This window comes from Homarus americanus, unplaced genomic scaffold (genome assembly GCF_018991925.1).
Source record: "Homarus americanus isolate GMGI-L3 unplaced genomic scaffold, GMGI_Hamer_2.0 scaffold21314, whole genome shotgun sequence".
NCBI lineage: Eukaryota > Metazoa > Arthropoda > Malacostraca > Decapoda > Nephropidae > Homarus > Homarus americanus.
The window spans coordinates 2,134,400-2,152,033 of record NW_024720811.1 but is presented as its reverse complement, the minus strand read 5'-3'; the positions used below and the strand labels follow the sequence as shown (position 1 = coordinate 2,152,033).

At 36.7% G+C, this 17,634-nt stretch overlaps 1 protein-coding gene across 5 annotated transcripts in view; it reads left to right on the top strand.

Annotated features, from left to right (window-relative positions):
* The window catches only part of LOC121861219 (longitudinals lacking protein, isoforms H/M/V-like), a 40,779-nt gene that overhangs the window by 10,202 nt on the left and 12,943 nt on the right, over nucleotides 1–17,634 (top strand). The window contains exon 5 of one of the 5 annotated variants that reach the window (XM_042358859.1): nucleotides 8,380–11,594. The exons of 3 other annotated variants lie outside the window; for them this stretch is intronic. In XM_042358859.1, coding sequence (XP_042214793.1) covers nucleotides 8,380–8,613 — 234 coding nt within the window. In that variant the 3' untranslated portion in view covers nucleotides 8,614–11,594. Of the gene's footprint in view, nucleotides 1–3,859; nucleotides 5,652–8,379; nucleotides 11,595–17,634 lie in introns of those variants that run through there. One more of the 5 variants, XM_042358857.1, reaches the window with a different exon arrangement.

Genomic DNA, 17,634 nt, shown 5'->3' with positions numbered 1-17,634 from the left:
ATACTGTATAGCATTATGACAAATCTTAACCCCTTTACAAACTGCAATGACTTTTAGCTGCAAATAACACATAAAGTGTCTTATGTACTCTGTAGGATAGAAAATAATAAATTCATGTACTGTATGTTAGGAGGTGTCTGTTTGACCGTATGAAAACCATACTGTATATGGTGGCTTACGGTTGAACAAAAGAACAGTATCTAGTTCAAGGTACTGTAACGGTGTGAGGACAGCAAGTCAACCCCTTGAGTACAATGACTTAACTCAAGAGGTTAAGACACTGTACTCAAGGGGTAAATCCATCATGCTAAAAGGGTTAAAGAGACTGTTAATGTGATGATAATTAATTGGTGGAGTATTAAGCTAAACATCAAGGTTCAAAAACGCACAGGAAGATGGCTTAATCCTCAGCAAGCATCGACCATATAAGCAACAGTAGAGGAATCTGGTAATACTGTACTAGATGATGTTTTAAGGATAGGTAAAGTGTTAAGGTCGATTCACACTATCCATCACGGATCGGCAACAGTCCGTCAAAATTTCCTACATGTAATCAGATGAAGCTGTTGACACCTAGCCGTCACGTATCGGTTTTGTTCCTTTCCGTTGCGTCTCGGTATCTCCATGGAGAATATTTTGACGAGATGAAACGTTTCCGTGCCGAACCGTTTCTGATACGTTACGGATGGTGTGAACAGACACGCTGTCAGTAACGGTCAGTTCGAGCTAGAGAGCAGGCGGGAGAGTGTACATCTTGATATAGGCCTAATTGATTTATTCACTTTTGTTTCATATCATGGACGAGCAGCTAATTGAACTGGTTCGCGGATATGAAGAACTATATGATATGACCAACAAAAAATATAGCGATAATGTTTATAAGAACAGACTGTTACTCTTGAGCAAATCAGCTTCTATTTTCAGCAACAAATTATTGAATTTGTGCTTGGACATTCTAAAATACTGGTAAAATTTCATTTCATCATCTACAAGGTCCTTGAATAAAGTCCAGTATTCTCCCTCAGTTTTTCTGTTTCTTAAACACTGGTGAATCCACAGTCTCTTCCTTTTGTTTTTCTCTGCTTCTTCCTCATCCAAGAGAAGTGCAATAACTGTAAGTTTCTTCTTGCTAAATGAATATGGCACCATTTGTACTCAAAAGCTGCACATCGACAGACCGATCACTGACGGAACCATGGCGGAAGATGTAAATGCTCAGAGTTTTGACGGACCGTTACCGATACGTGATGGATAGTGTGAATCGGCCTTTAGTCGTGCATCAAGAAGAGAAGAACATTAGTGAAGAATTGGAGTCACCAATGTGTAGGTGTGACCAGGGTGTAGAAAGAACTTGTATCCTGCTTTAATGTACACTTGATGTTGCTCTCTGTGTGTGTGTGTGTGTAATAATAATAATAATTAACTGTTTATTGAAAGAGCATGGCAGCCGGAAGGCTGAAAATATACAGTTACATAATTGGGGAATGGATCTCTTGATTTACAAATAATATGCAAGTAACATAAGTGATACAAATATGATATATAATAACTAGGTGGAGAGAAACTCAACCTACAGGGCATTTCAACATAGTGACAGTGCAAAAAGTAAGATTGACTGGAGTGAATACACCAATTGATTACAAGTTTTTGAATTTACAAGGGTTGGGACTGGGCTGTTCATATAGCGATCAGTTCGTGCTCGTATGGGCTGGATGCGGTTGTGGTGTCAAACAGCAATTCTTGGATGAGGGATCTCGGGTGGTAGTAAGAGCCGGTATCGAGGATGGTGCAGAAGCCTCTCACCAAATTTGCAGATGTGGTCGTGGTGATGGTCAGAGAGAGCCGAGAGGGTCAGTGTATTGAGCGCTTCTTGATATGTGGAGTAGGAAGGGGAGAGAATAATCTTGCATGCCCTCTTTTGCACTTTTTCTAGGTGTTTACGTTGTGTGGCATTTAGGGAGGAAGACCAGGTAGGGGAGGCATAGAGGAGCTTGGGAAGTATGAATGTTGAGTAAACACTGAGAAGCTCGGGCACTGGAACTCCGAGGGACTTGAGTCGGCGGAGGAGGTGGAGACGGAAACTGGAGGATTTGACAACTTCACTGATGTGTGTTTTCCAATTTAGTTTGTTTATGGTGACGCCAAGGAGCTTAGTGGAATCTACAACCTGGAGTTTGTTGGGACCTTAAGTAATGGAAGGGGGTGGGACAACGTCGGAGGAGAGGTTGATGTGCATAACCATGGTCTTGGTATGGTTGATGGTGACGTGGTTGTTGGTGGCCCAGTATTGGAGACTGTTCAATAAATCCTGAAGGGCGGTATAGTCGGGAGCAGAATTGTTGACACTGATCCCAATGGTGGAGTCGTCAACATACGTATTTCCAGCGAGCAGGGGTTTCTCTTAGGGCATCGTTGATAAGCATAAGGAAGCATAGTGGTCCCATCTTGGTGCCTTGGGGGATGCCACAGGTGAGTGACTGAAAGGTGGAGACAGCCCCTCGGAAGCGTACAGCTTGGTGTCGGTTACTGAGGAAGTCTGTAAGCCATGGTATAAGACTTCTTCGAAACCCGAGGTCTGTCTGTGTGTGTGTGTGTTTGTGTATGGTATAAGAGATTCTACAATAGTTATTTGAGCAGGTTCATGTGTCAGTGAAAATAAAGAAAATAAATTAGCCTGCTTCGATGGACAAATGAGATAATGTTTTTTTTTAAACTGTGGCCATAGATTTAAATCAACATTTTATATAAATTTCAAATAGCAGATTTCCGTACAAGAAATATAAAGACAATATTAATCTAAATACTTCTAATGCCTAATTTTTTCGGTCAAGGTTCCATTCTACTTTTTCATAGTTTAACATGAGGTGTAGTACCTAATTTTCATCTCTATTTTACCAGTATACTTCAAGACCTCATCACAGCTCCCCTCCTCCCCCCCCCCCAACCCACCCACCCACCCACAGCCTAATGAGTCATCACGGCTACTGAACCCACATTCACCGTTTATACTTCTCTGTGTTTTAAGCATCCTTACGAATATCCCTAATGCTCATCTTTATATTTCCTGCTTGACAATATCCCCTCCCCCTCCTTTGTTTTTATTTACAGTATTTATTTTTCTCTACTCAATACTTGGCTATACACCTTCCACCATCAATATATGTGTCTTATGAGTTGATAGCTAAGTGGAATGAGGCATCATGTCACACAGCTTGTACAGCACAGTAGCTATGGGGTATTTAGACCAATGTGGTGTGTACTGTACAATGATCAGTCAACTCTTATATCATCCTGTAGCTTTTGTCATATATGTATACTGTATACAGTACAGTATATCTCAGCTGTCAGATTTAATGAACAAATCGACTGATGTTTGGTTTGGTTCAAGTTGTCCTTCAGAGCAAATTTGTTAGAATGTGTGAAAATAGTGAATTAATTAACACCTGGCATTTCTAGGCAGGCAGTTGAAAAAACAGAGAGAGAGAGAGAGAGAGTACTACACTGTGCATGGGATTGTGTGTATGAGTTTCTTTATGTGTACAGGGTACTAGTCTGTACAGTACATTACATGCATGAATGAGTGTGTCGTGTCCATTCAGGCAGGAGAAGAAAAGATACATAACTTTCAGACTCATCAATACTGTACATGTGTCGAATATCAAGTTGATAATATGGCCCGAAAAACAAGCAGCACCATCGTTTTGAATTAATCAACTTTTATTACAACATAAGACATTTAGTTAAGAGCATTTGAACTTAAAGAATTGCAGGTTAAAAATAAGTAGATTGTTTCCCATTTAAGTCAATTTGATTAGTGTTTGCACGAGCACCGAGTTGATGATTGTCTGTTTACTTCTAGGATTCGGTCGAAGACACTGTCCATAGAGTGAGAGGCTCTGTTTATTCTGAGGGAAGTATACCAAGAGGCTCATGCACTCTGGGTCAGTATGGGATGGAAATACCTCCGCTGGCTGACAGTCGTATGGACCTTGAAGTTCGGCAGGCCAAGGAATGGAGGTGTTTGTTTCCCGAATGTGGGTATGTCACCGATCGCGAGTCCTGGCTGAGACAGCATTTTCGTAAACACACCGGTGAGAAACCTTTCTCGTGCCCTTACTGTGCCTTCCGCTCGGCTCAAAGGGGTAACCTCAATGTTCACGTGAGGAGAGTACACTTTGCCGGACAGTCACCCAGTATTGATTGTGTTGCAGTCAAGTCCGATTTCGTCAATTCCTCTTGAAAAGAGCGAACTGATCTGTACAGATAATAGAAAAAAGAATGAAAAAAGGAAAGAGAAGAAGGACCACTGAAGAAAGCCAGTGATTTATTGTAACATTCTTGTAAAAGCTCCTTTGCAGCCTCTGCCTAATACTGTATAAAAGTTGCTTGTTTCAAAGCTTCCCACTTAAAATTTTCATGTCCGACACAAAATATGTATTGGACATAACCCACAAAATTATGAGTACCTCAGTGAATGGTGTACCTGTATGACCATCAAAGTAATGTGACGACAGTAATATTGTGTGAGCCAAACAAAGTGCTGCGAACAGTTAGACATTATCAGCCTCTTACTAGGTTGATAAATTCTCATATCTTTATTTGCTTACCAAAATAAAGTTCCCATCAAAGCTGTGGAAAAGTTGCAGGCCTGAAATGCAAGACAAATGTCCCATGACAAACAATTTGATGTGTGATATCGACACTGTGAGGCATAAGAATGTAGTGAGTGTTTCAGTGTTTGTGAACTTGTAACTTATTGTCAAGACAGTCCCTAAACATGGGATCAGAATTACAAGCCTTTTCTTGTAAGCCAAGCACTCAATGATCATCTGCGAGATTGAGTTAGGGGTTAAGTATGCATATGTTGGGTTGGTTTGTTAGTTCAGTGTTAAGGTTACCACCGTCACAATAGTTTGGTAGTCACATGAACATGCTATTTAGCGGCTATGACGTTCTACAAGGTCATGTCCTCTTCTTCAACCACAAAAGAGTATTTAATGTTCTGAATGCATTCTAATTTAATTATGAAGAGAATGTACATTGTAAAAAAAATGATGTACAGTTACTACAGTATTTTATTTTTTCTTCTTTTTCCTCCAAGTTGTGTTCCAATTACCCACTGACTAGGTATATTTGTTGTGTGGCCATTGGATTTAAATATTTCTGGCTGATAATGATGAACTGTGGAAGTAACAAACAGTACATGGGTAATACATTAATGCCTGAAGCTACTCGTGGTATGTGATTGTGCTAGTACAGTACAGTATGCATGCAGAGTAACACACTTAGTCTTACACACTGTAGCTTCTCTAATTATTACAAGTCTTAGAAAATATCTCACAGGCATTTAGATACAGTACAGGCTTTCTTTACCTTTTCTTTTGTATACTTGTCAATCTGCATCTTGTACAGTATATGGACACAGTAAGCTGACTGTGGACATTCATTCCAAACTTAGATGTTATGATAACGGTAATAATGATGATGGTAATATTAATATTTATTGGTAAGGATAACCATTGTATATAAGTTATGAGAAACATGATAGTTCAGGACCTGAGCCTTGAAACTCTCACAAAGGCTCTGGAGTTCAGTGCCAAAGTCACCTTTTTTTTTCTACGGATTAAGAATGAATAAACATCACAGAAATACATGTTTGTTTAATTTTGTTCTCATATTGTATGTATTACTTTTGTATTCTGACAGTACTGTATATATTATTTTATACAGTAATTATATTTTGTGGCTGTTATTATGTACAAAGTTATATTTGGATTTGTTTAATGTCAAATACTGTATAGAGACAAAACTATTACTTGTATGGATTTCAAACTTGTTAGCATTAAATTGGACAACGAGCAGTGGATCTGTTGGTGTTCTGTGACAATCAAAGATCTACTACGTACATAACATAAGAAAAATAGTACTGTCGTTGTTTACCTAAAGAAAGGAAGCTGTTGTTTTTTGTTTTGTTTTTTGTTTTTTTAAATTCTTTCTGTGGTGACCTGTGGTGTAGTGGTTAGCTTGGTCACCTCACAGGCAAGAGGACCTGAGTTTGATTCCCAGACAAAGTAGAACTGTCGTCATTTCCTTCGGTCTACTCGGCATTATTTACAAACCTGGATGCAAACAAATTAGGAGATCATATTTTGGGGAAGTTATCAGATGGAATCATTGGCAAATTGTCTGTTTCCCTGTTGGCTCTTACTTGACACAGCCTCACACATCTATGGTTGTTACATTAGTGACGTCTTCTTGTTGGCTCTTACTTGACACAGCCTCACACATCTATGGTTGTTACATTAGTGACGTCTTCTGTACCTGAATAAAATCTGTACAGATGACCTTAGGGTTGGCCATATATAATTATAATTGAACAACCCATAATAACTCTTTGATCATCTTCTCGTGATAAAAACAAGATGGTGGAAATTCTCTCTATTTAAGCTGGGGGGCTAATCTTCAGGTGCTCAGAAATAATCATTGGTAACATCACACGAGGACTAGGTAGAACATTTCCTCACAGTAAGACATAGGGGTGACTACAACAGCCATAGAAAAGACTCATTTACTCGCATTCACATATGTTGTCTTTCACTCTTACTCAATGTTTCTTACAAGAGCAGCTGGAAAAACATTGTAATTAGTAAGCAGTCCATGTTGTATTTAACCCCATGTCTATGGGGGGTCTCTCTGTGCTGAATAAAATCGTCTGGTTTTAGCTAAATTAAATATTAAAAGTTTCGTCCTCGTAGTGAAGGGGTTAATGTTCTAAATATATGAGTCTTCATTGTCCAAAGTTATGTAAGTTCAAGTTGGTCTTCACTACTGTACAGTACAGTTAACATGTATTGAAGAGTTGTCTGTTGTATCCAAGGAAGATATTGTAGTGTATTAGTGTTTGTTTATATGCTTGAAGAAAAATATGCTTCATGACATTTCATTTTATACATAGTGAAGAATTTATGAATGATGGCAAATGTACAAGTGAACCAGTGCTCAACCTAACCACTATTAACACAGAGAAATAATATTTACATTAACCCTTTATGTATGGGGTCTCCTCTTAGCTGAATAAAATAATCAGGCATAAGGCAAATAAAATAATAAAAGTTACATCTCTGTAGTGAAGGGGTTAACAGAATACTTGATTGGGAAATTACCACAAAGGAAAAATACACTATTGCATGAATTCTTACATGCTTATTGTTTTTGTTTAGAATTTGGAATATTGTATTGTATGTGAAAATATGCATACTGGGCAAGAGTTTTTATATACTGTACTGTATTGTATTCTGTGGAATTCCATTACTACCTGTATAGTGTGTGTGTGTGTGTGTGTGTATGATTGGAAAGTATGTCAAGTGTGTGCATGTGAGTGTAATAAAGTTTTAATATGTAATTCATTACATCCAGTGGAGAGTAATGTGTACATAAAATGACTTATTGTATAGAGAATTATTGATGTACTGTAATATACTTTTGAGAGTTATTGTCTCTATTTTGTGGTGGATACAGACAGACTTAAAAAAAAATGTTTAAATTCAAAAATATATTGTGACATTACGTAGCTCCTCTAACTTACTGTGGTTGTCTAAAATACTACTCTGACTCGACATAATATGAAGTGATTGTCTTGTGGTCAGAACTGTCTCAAAAATACTGTATACGAGGAAGTGATGCCGATCATGTGAATTGGTGGATTTATGTCACGAGGCATACGGTAAATCATCATGTGTGAGGTCTTTTGTACTCTGTTTTGTAAGGATTATTTGCTCCAACCTTGGTCATTAAAATTAAACTTTATTCAGTACAGTATTTATAAATCAAAAGATCTGATAGTAAGGTTAACAGAAGAAATTATTTATTTCTTTATGGGGTATCACCTGAAGATAGGCCCCACCCTCCACAGCTTATTTCACCTTAAGATTGAACACCATAATGCTAGCCTAACCTAACTCCCCAGGAAGCATTAGGGTGTGTAATCGTAAGGTGAAATAGGCTTGGAGGCTAATGTTCACGTGATTTTTTCTTTTATAATAGCAATGGTACTGTACAGTGCTTCACTTTTGTTAATGTATTATCACCTTCCTACTTGCCTCTTCTGTATTGAGCACTTTCCTGATTTTAATAGTGTGATGCTGTTAGTTAAAATATTGCACTACAGAAAAATAGTCCAATTATTATTATTTTTATGCTACAGTAGTTATGGCTTATGTTTACCTGTTGTGCAGATTATTTACAATGTCAGTTGTTTTTGTTACTACTATACAATGTCTTAAGCTGGTACTGTTACCGATGTGATAGACAGTCTTGTCATTTCCTGTACAGTATATGGAAACGTAACACATAACCAAGTTGCGCATTATCCACCAACAGAACATGCCGGATCGTGCAGGTCGACGCCCTTGTCCCTTCTGTAACAAAGAGTTTGACTTCGCAAGCTCCCTAGAGCGACACCTACGGGTTCATACAGGCGAGAAGCCCTTCGCCTGCCCTCTCTGCCCATACCGCACAGCACAGCGTTATAACCTTGAACGCCACAAACGTACCCACGACATAAGACTGATGCCCCAACATTCACTGCCGGGCTCTTCAGAGCAACAGTGTTGAATACATGTCTCATGATCTTGTATCTGATGACCATTAAGAAATCTTACCACAGTCAGGGTTGCCAACTGTCCTCACCACAACAAATTGCTAAAATCTAAATCCATTCAGTACATAGTCTGGATGGTACGGTAATTATCTGCTACAGTACATTAATATTTTTTCACTAAGGTTTTCCACCACTTTCATAATGGTGGTAAGTCATAAAAGAAAGACATTAATAAGCTTTTTAAAACATCATTATTAAATTTTGATACAATTTTCATCAATATTTAGAATGAAAGTCTGTTGCTAGGTGTTGGTCTGGTAACAGTGTTGTCATCACAGGTGGCTTCTTAAAGTATGTTCGGTAGTCAGGAATAAAGTATACAGGTGCAGTAGCTAAAACAACTATCTGTGCATACTTTGTGGGAAACGATATGAGACCATGGACGATAAATTTTGGTTTCTGAGGGCTATCACTCGTCACGTAAAATTTTGGAGCACAGATAGTTGTTTTAGCTACTGTACTGTACAGTACAAGTACACTGAATGTATGTAGCTACAGATTTTTATGATTGCTGTAAAGGTGGAAACAACCTATTGGATATTAACAGGTAATAAAATCAAAATGGATAAAGATTCAAGAGCATTACAATACACATTGACCGGAAAAGATGAACTCTGAACATATCTAAATATTTCCGTCTGACTAACATTTTACTGTTTCTATCCAAATGTGTGAAGTGTTGGAAGGTTGTCAACTCTGCCTGTGATGAAAGGTACACCAACTGTTGCCACCATAGTCAGTTTTCATGGTAGATCAATTCTCAGCCTCTATTAACAAAGTACAAATATTACTAACTTCCCTATGCAAATGATTTACTACTGTTGTATGAATAAGGAAGATTGTTTGCTAGAAGGTTAAAGACTTGGGTGTGCTGGATGCTTCTGAGTGTGATATAGAGGAGAGTGTTTTCATGTGCCGAGTGTCTCATAGGTCATGCACCACAAGGAAATTTGTGTTTTTTCTCTGTTTCTCTCATTCTTTCTCTTAAACTTTTTTTTGTTTGTTTAGGAACTCATGAAATATCAATGAGTATAGCACAAAAAGTAACGCTAAAAGAAAAAGTCAGATGCTACAAACACACACACACACACACACACACACACACACACACAACTGTGCAGCATCTCCAAATGGGGAGGTAGAAATTTGGTCAAATTCAATCGTAAGAAAACACAGTACTGCAGTCGACAACACCCAAGCATATGGACATTGTCAATTAAATTATTTAGCAACCAATCGGGGTGTTCGATGTGACTTTCTGTACATGAATATTAAACTTTCCTCTAGTGTAGTTTCTCTGCCATATTTAATAGAACTGTTAAAATTTCCTCACCAGAAAAAGAAAAGGATACCATAACTATTTATCCTATATCCTATGGTGCATGACTTATAAGACACCTTGTACAGTATGTGGTGACAAGCTGCTGCACTACAGCCAGCATACAGCCTCCTCTTAACACCATGAAGGAGGGGAATATAGTATATAGAATGTTAAAAAAAGGAATATTAAATTACTAGTAATGTTAAGAGTCTATTGGCAGTAGTTGTGAGGAGTTAGTACATGTATTGTAAAACATAGCTGGGAGGGATTCTGTATGCCACAAACGAAATATATTAAATGTTGAGCTGAAAAAAACCTGAGGAAATATCTGTAATCTGTCTTTATAGATTTGGGTGATGTGTATGGAAAATATTGAGATAATATAAGGGAAGACTAAAGAATCAATGAAAAACAGGAAAATAAGTAAGAATGTCATAAATAAATTATATAAGTATGTAAGGAGGACTTGTCATGAGTAAAAAAAAATTTTATGGAGGGATTGATAACAACAATTCACTTCAAGTTTTCCTAATTTTAGTACTTTTTTTTTTACATTATATTGTACCTAAACTTCACCGATGGGTACTTTGAGACATTATCTGCATAATTTTATAAACTACACTTTTCAATTTTATTTTACTGTAAATAGAAACAGTGAAATGGAAAACATATAATGTAGCTTAAAATTTGAGAGTTCAGTAGTGACTTTAAAGATTGTGTGATATTTGTAAAGGCAATAAGTTGATATATTATTCCTCTGAAGTTTACAGGAAAGAATTTATCCTTTCCTTGGCATGTTTTTTTTTTTTTTAATACACTTTGCCCTTAATTGTTTCTTGTTTTGTTTTCCTTAATTGATACCGTCGCAGTTCAAGTGTTGTGATACTCCGTTGTTGTTGTTTATTATCATACATTCATACTTTCACTACAAATTAATATTGTTGGTTACTTCTGCTTAGAGTACTGTAGTATTTTTTAGAATTTCTTGCTGCATCTTGAGATAGGAAAAACAAGTCAAATTAAATTACTCTTGTACAGGTACATGTAATGTGTTTGTGTAGTGTTGGTTTTCCAGTGATTTTGTGGTTGATTTTTACTCTATCTATTAATATTACTGCTGTGATTCTAGCATTAAAATGATTAAATGTGCCTCTCGTCTTTTAACAAGCCATCTCACATAACCAAGTTGCGCATTATTCACCAACAGAAAATGCAAGAATCTGCAGCTCGGCAGTTGTGTCCCCTCTGTAACAAAGAGTTTTACTTCGCAAGTTTCCTAGAGCGGCACCTACGGGTTCACACAGGCGAGAAGCCCTTCGCCTGCACTCTCTGCCCCTATCGCACTACTCAGCGTTGTAATCTCGAGCGTCATAAACGTACCCACAAAATTGAACAGATGCCATCACAGTTTCTGCCAAGCTCCTCAGAACAATTAATGCCATGACCACCATACAATTTTCACCATAAATTTACCAATGATGTACAAGATATAGATAAGAGTTAAGATAATACTACACTGTACTTGACACATTGTACTTCTATATAAAATACAGGTGCTCCTCTACTTACAAACGAGTTACGTTCCTGAGGCTTGTTTGTAAGTCCAACTTACTCTTCTCCTCTTGGGTAATGTTTGTTCTATCTGGAATTTTCTTCAAAATAATCCATTCTCATCCACATTAAACACCTGTTCTGGCAGGTAACCCCCCTTAGTGATGATGTTTGTATCTCTGAAAGTTTGTAAGTTGAACATTCTTAAGTAGAGGAGCACCTGTACTGTACTAGATTCTTCCATGTCCCACACTCTGTAAACCTTACCTTATCTAACCTCAGTATGTTCTTCAAACAAGTGATTAATTTTTTTTATGAAGGATGTACTGTACCTGTATATACAAGATTGATTAGTTTATATTCTTTGTGATAAGGTATACTATATTTGTATTGTGTGTGTGTATTACTAACAGTAAAATGAAAGTGATGTGGAGTAAATCTTAATTGTCCTGTAAATATAATACTGTACTACTGTATAATATATTAAGAATTACAGTATGTGTACAGTGAAATCTCCATCTGATGTATTCAATAGAGATGAAAGTCCGTTATATCGAGGAGCCGTTAAATGTGAAACTCCCATCTAACGAATTATATGGAGAGAGAAGTCTGTTATATGGAGGTTTCACTGTACATTTAATTTATTTTCTATTAATTTTGTACTTAATTATGATTACTTTTAAATATAATGAAGTTTTTAATATTTGTTTTCTCTCTCTCTGAAAAGTTTTATTGTCCATTACATCAAAATCAATAATATTTGTGGGTTAATGAACTAGTATTAATGCATCACGTGATTATCAACATATTGTTGTATTAGCTCTCTTGCCCTTGTCAGTATTATTATTATTTTTGTTATTATTATTATTATTGTTTTTGTTATTATTATTACAGTACATTATTACTATTAGTTTCTAAGTAATGTACAGTATTGTGTATGAAGCCTGTGAGTGCCCAGAGATCGTGTAATGTACAGTACTGCCACACAGATACAACCAGAATATAATGCAAAAGAGTTATGTTAGGTTAGTATTGCTATTAAACCTGCAGTGACAAACATATATTACTTTTATGTTTCGTGTACAGTATATAAAGAAAATTAATGTTCTTTGAAACAAAAGAATAAAACTTGGTGTCAGTGACTGTAATGTGTAAAGTATCGTGTACAGTAGTACCCCGATTTACGGGGTCAATTGAACCCATGGGGTACCGCGGAAAGTGAAAACCGCGTAAAGTGAACAACAGAACATATGGGATTAATTCCAATAGAGATTGGCCCGATCCCCAAACTCCACTTTTTCAGACACAATACCTAAGTTGTAGTAAAAATTACATCTTAATTTTATGATGGTATGCACACACAATTAATAATTAAGAGAAATATCAATAATATTAGTTTTTTTAACACTTACATTAGTAGAAAAGATGGCTGGGCACACAGGGATGGGGGGTTGGTTCCGAGGCAGGGGGCAGATTATTGGCCCTCACCTGTATCACTTGTATCAATTGTATCACTATCCACCACATAGGCTTGCAGGGCCTCTTTATCAATCCCCTCAAAGTCAAAGTCCATATAAGTCCATATCCTCACTTTCACTGACTTGGGCCAGCTGTGGTGGGTGGCGGGTGAAGAACTCGGTAATGTTTTGATGACTGGGCGACCTTGTGCGCATCCTGCCCGTGCCGCTTCCCGCGTATATGAGTAGATGCACCGCGTAAAGTGAAAGTCCGGTTCTGGCGAGGTACCGCGTAAATGCGAAATCGCGGAAAGTGAAACCGCGTAAAGCGGGGTATTACTGTACACTAATATACATATTACAATACTGTATTGTACTATACGTACAGTACTTATTAAACATACAACAGTTGATGAATTGGAAAAATGAATATCAGTTTAAGTGTAAGTGAAAGTGAATTCAGTACAGTATACTGTACAGTGTAATGTACAAGTGAATACAAAGTGTACATTGTACACATAAATAGAAAATGTAAACTGAATAACTAAATAGAAAGTGTAAAGTGTATGCCAGTAAGCAAATACAAATTGTAAAGGGTAATTGAATATAAAGACTGTTAGTGTAAAGTGTAGGAACATTCAAGTGATCACAAATAGACAAATGTGGCCTTCAAGGATTCTCAAACCCCTTCCAGTTTAAACAGAGTAGGATATCCAAGGACTCTCAGATCTCAAGCATTTAAGAAATGCAATGTTAGTACAGGATTCCACAATTGTATACAGTACCTTTTATGTCAATATACAGAATCTAAATACCTGTATACAGTACATTTCTACAGTACAGTACATTATATTTTTCTTTGATATACAGTTTAAATGCTTTAATTACCAGTCAGTTTCTATACATCAGTACTCAGAACTAAAGGTGTATTCTGTTCTCACTAAAACGTTAATAAATGCTCTTGTTGTTTTTTCTGTACGGCATTAAGTTACTTCAATGATCAGAGTGTTTGAACATTGTTTACGAGGTCTTAGTGTTTATGTTGGATGACCGTTTTTAAAAGTTAAGGAAGGAGTTTTATTTTTTATTTATTTTTATTTATCATTTAGCCACTTACCAGCTTACTAGCCATTCAGGTGGTTGATCTATCCAGTGTCAGTACAGGAGGAAACCGGAGTCTGGGAAACCTGTGATGTGTGGTAGTGAGGGTCACACTGGATAACACCCTTCTCACGTATTTATTCTGGCTACTCCTTTATCACTCCTTACTATGTGCTGTTGCTGATGTTGTTATAGATTTATGTGACTTCTTTACCTCCAGGAAGAAAGAAATGTTCCCAGTGAAATAAAAAGTAAACATAAATTATCTACTCTGTACAATACAGCTCTTGTAAAATGAAACAATTGCATAAGACTTTTGTAAAATGAGATAATATAAATTTCCTCTGAAATGAAAGATTTAAGGAAGTACAGCTCCTCCCCGACTTACGACGGGGTTAGGGACCCAAATCCAGGTCGTAAGTCGGAAATGCTTAAATAATACATAGAAAATCGAAAATGGGTCTCTTTTTCTTCTCAGCACCACAAAACACTCACTTTTAAGCTTGCCAGCTATTTTAAAGTGAATTACAAACGAAAATTTTGTCTGTGTATCAACTTTGGGACTCGAAAATGTGTAATTTTACCAAATTTTGGTACAACTGAGGCAGGTCGTAAGTGCGGGTGGTCGTAAGTCGAGTAGGTCGTAAGTCGGGGAGGAGCTGTATTCCCATGTGAAATCAAACTTTGTTAAAAAATATGTACTGTACTGTACTTCTATAATGAAATTTGAACAGAAAGAATACTCATTTACAGTGCAGTGAAATGTTACCAATAATCCTTCCCATAAAAATAAATTTCTAAAATGAAACACAAAACTACACAAGACAGTCATTAGGTAAAACGTTTACAGAAAACATAAAAATGAATACTGTACTGTACAGTTGGTAGATGATATAGTAAAGTGAAGCAAACACAAAACACGAACATATACTGTACCTGTAGCTTAACTCTTGTAAAGTGAAGCACAAATACTGTAAGACATAACCTTGGACTCGTCACAGCTTGTCCATTGCTTCTATCAGGGAATTCAGGAGCTGTATAATCAAGCGTTAGTGATGAAATTTATTGTTTGTTTAAGAAAGAATTTTGAAATAGTATTGTAATTACCGTACTGTATGTGTTTTATTATTCTCAAAACCTACGAGTTACTGATTCATATTTTTATTCTCATGTTTACTGAATATTTTCTGGGGGAATTTGATGAATATTTTTTTTTCCTCTTTTTAATTGAATGGATGTACAGTACACCTCATCCTAAAAGTATCTTTATGATATTAAGTGAGACAATATAACACAATGGACAAAAGATTTTGACGACCCTAACAAGACAACAGGAGTCGTGGTGTTCATTTTGAAATTTATCGGACCTCTCCGTAAAGATAATTTTTGGAGCGAGTGTACAGTATGCATGTCTGGGATTAAATTGGTGTATTGTATAGGTAATTACAGTCAGTTCTGCTATAACTCGATAGTTGTGTTCTTGTAAAATATCGTGTTATAGAAAATCGCGTAATAGAAATAACAGGGCTTATGGAGAAAATAGGGTTAGGTGCAGATTACTCGAAATCGAAAAAAAATTAGTAGTTAGCCTAACACAAAGGATAGCACAGTCTAAATAAATGTTACATTCATATCTATGAATATAACTTAATGGGGGAGAAGGGTGATTTTGAGGTTGATAACATTGAGCTTCTCTTCAAGTGTTATATCCTTTCTTTTACGATCATCACCGGGAATGCGATCACCAGAACGCTTCTTGGAGATATTCTTCTTTACCATATTCACAGTTAATACCACAAAATTGGAGAAATAGTAAGCAAAAATCGCATTACAGCAAACAAGCGTTTGCGTTATACAAATATCGTTCCTCTATTCATAAATCGCGTTAGAGCCAATTCGCGTTATCAAAACACACGTTATAGCAGAACTCACTGTACAGTACAGTCATAGTCTATACAGTACAGTGGTCCCTCGGTTAACGAACACAATTCGTTCCAGAAGGTCGTTCGTTAACCGAAACCATTGTTTCAATGGGATTTTGGGTAATTGGTTCCAGCTCACCGAAAAGTACATACAAAGTAAAAAAAAAAAAAGGGGGCATCAAAGTACACTTACTTTGAGGTGTGTATGTAGAAGGCTCCTGGTTGATGATGATGATGGGAATTAGAAGTGGGGGTGGAGGAGAAGGGAGAAGAGAAGGAAGTGGAGGTGGAGGAGAAATCACCCCATGCTTGATGCCGTCATTTCACCAATATAATTTTAAGTTCACTGGGTGTAATTCAAGATTATTTTCTTTAAATCAACACTGCACTGCACTATATATTGTCAATATGTGAAATAAATTTCAGAATGACCAATAATTGTACTGTAAAAACGTAAAAATACTCTGTTCAAGAGACCCACAAGCAAGATGTTTCCTCTACTGAACAGACACACAAACTGACGCCTTCGTGTGTGAGTGAAGTGGCTGATGGGCACACCAAAAACTAGTTCCCTGTACTGCAATTATGTTAAATAAGTGTTAAAATTACTAAAAAATTTAATATAAAACTTGGAAAATTATTGAATAGTACTACCTTCTTGATATTTACTCAAATTTTAATGAATGTACGCCCTAGAACCGATTTCTGTATTGGCGGACTAATCTTCCAGCTGGTGAGCAAGCCAAAGCATGTTGAAACCTTTTTGTAAGAATTTCGTTAACCGAAATTTAGATTCTTATGGAAGGTAATTTGTTAACCGAAATTTCGTTAACCGAGGGACCACTGTACGCGGGTTTATAGTCTTTTGCTGTTTTACTGGACAGTATTGTGCAGTATATAGAAATTTTGGTGTAAGTTTAATTGCTAATATTATTTTTAAAACAAGAAAGGAGTTAGGTTACATGTGTTGATGACCTTCTAAGGCAACAGGTCTAATTGTGGTGTAGTTATAATCTGTGTTAAGTTTACAAGTGAACAAGAAGTGGTATTTCTTTAATAAACTTCAAGGTGAAACTGGAGATATATAGTTTTCATTATATATTTTGTTTATTTCTGTTTTAAAAGAATGGGTCAGTGTGTTGAGATGGAAAATGGAAGCGATATTGATGTACTTGTGGGCAGATAAGTTGATGGTGGAATTGTTTTTCTATAGACCTTAAACCTTTGGAACCTCTGCTCTGTCTAGTGTTGTCAGAGGCAAGCATAGGAGTATGATTGGTGTTGTCACTTGTCAGTCTGGTGTTTCTTTCTTTCACAGTCATGAGACAGCAACCATCATTCTCTCAATATTTATTACTGTTCATTTTTAATTGAATGAGACAATGTAAGGTGTAGATGATAAGACACCATTTTGCTGTGAGATCCTGTCTATGTATTACCGATATCTATACTCCTCCCCCTCTGTGTGGAATGGATCAAGAAGTACTGTACAGAAACTTGTGAGAAGGCAGGAAGTAACGGGGAGACATGCAAGAGAAGTGAGGAGGGCAATAGGAAAGTGCCAAGACAAGTAGAAATATCCACACAAATTTGTTTATATCCACTACAGGTACTTACCAACAC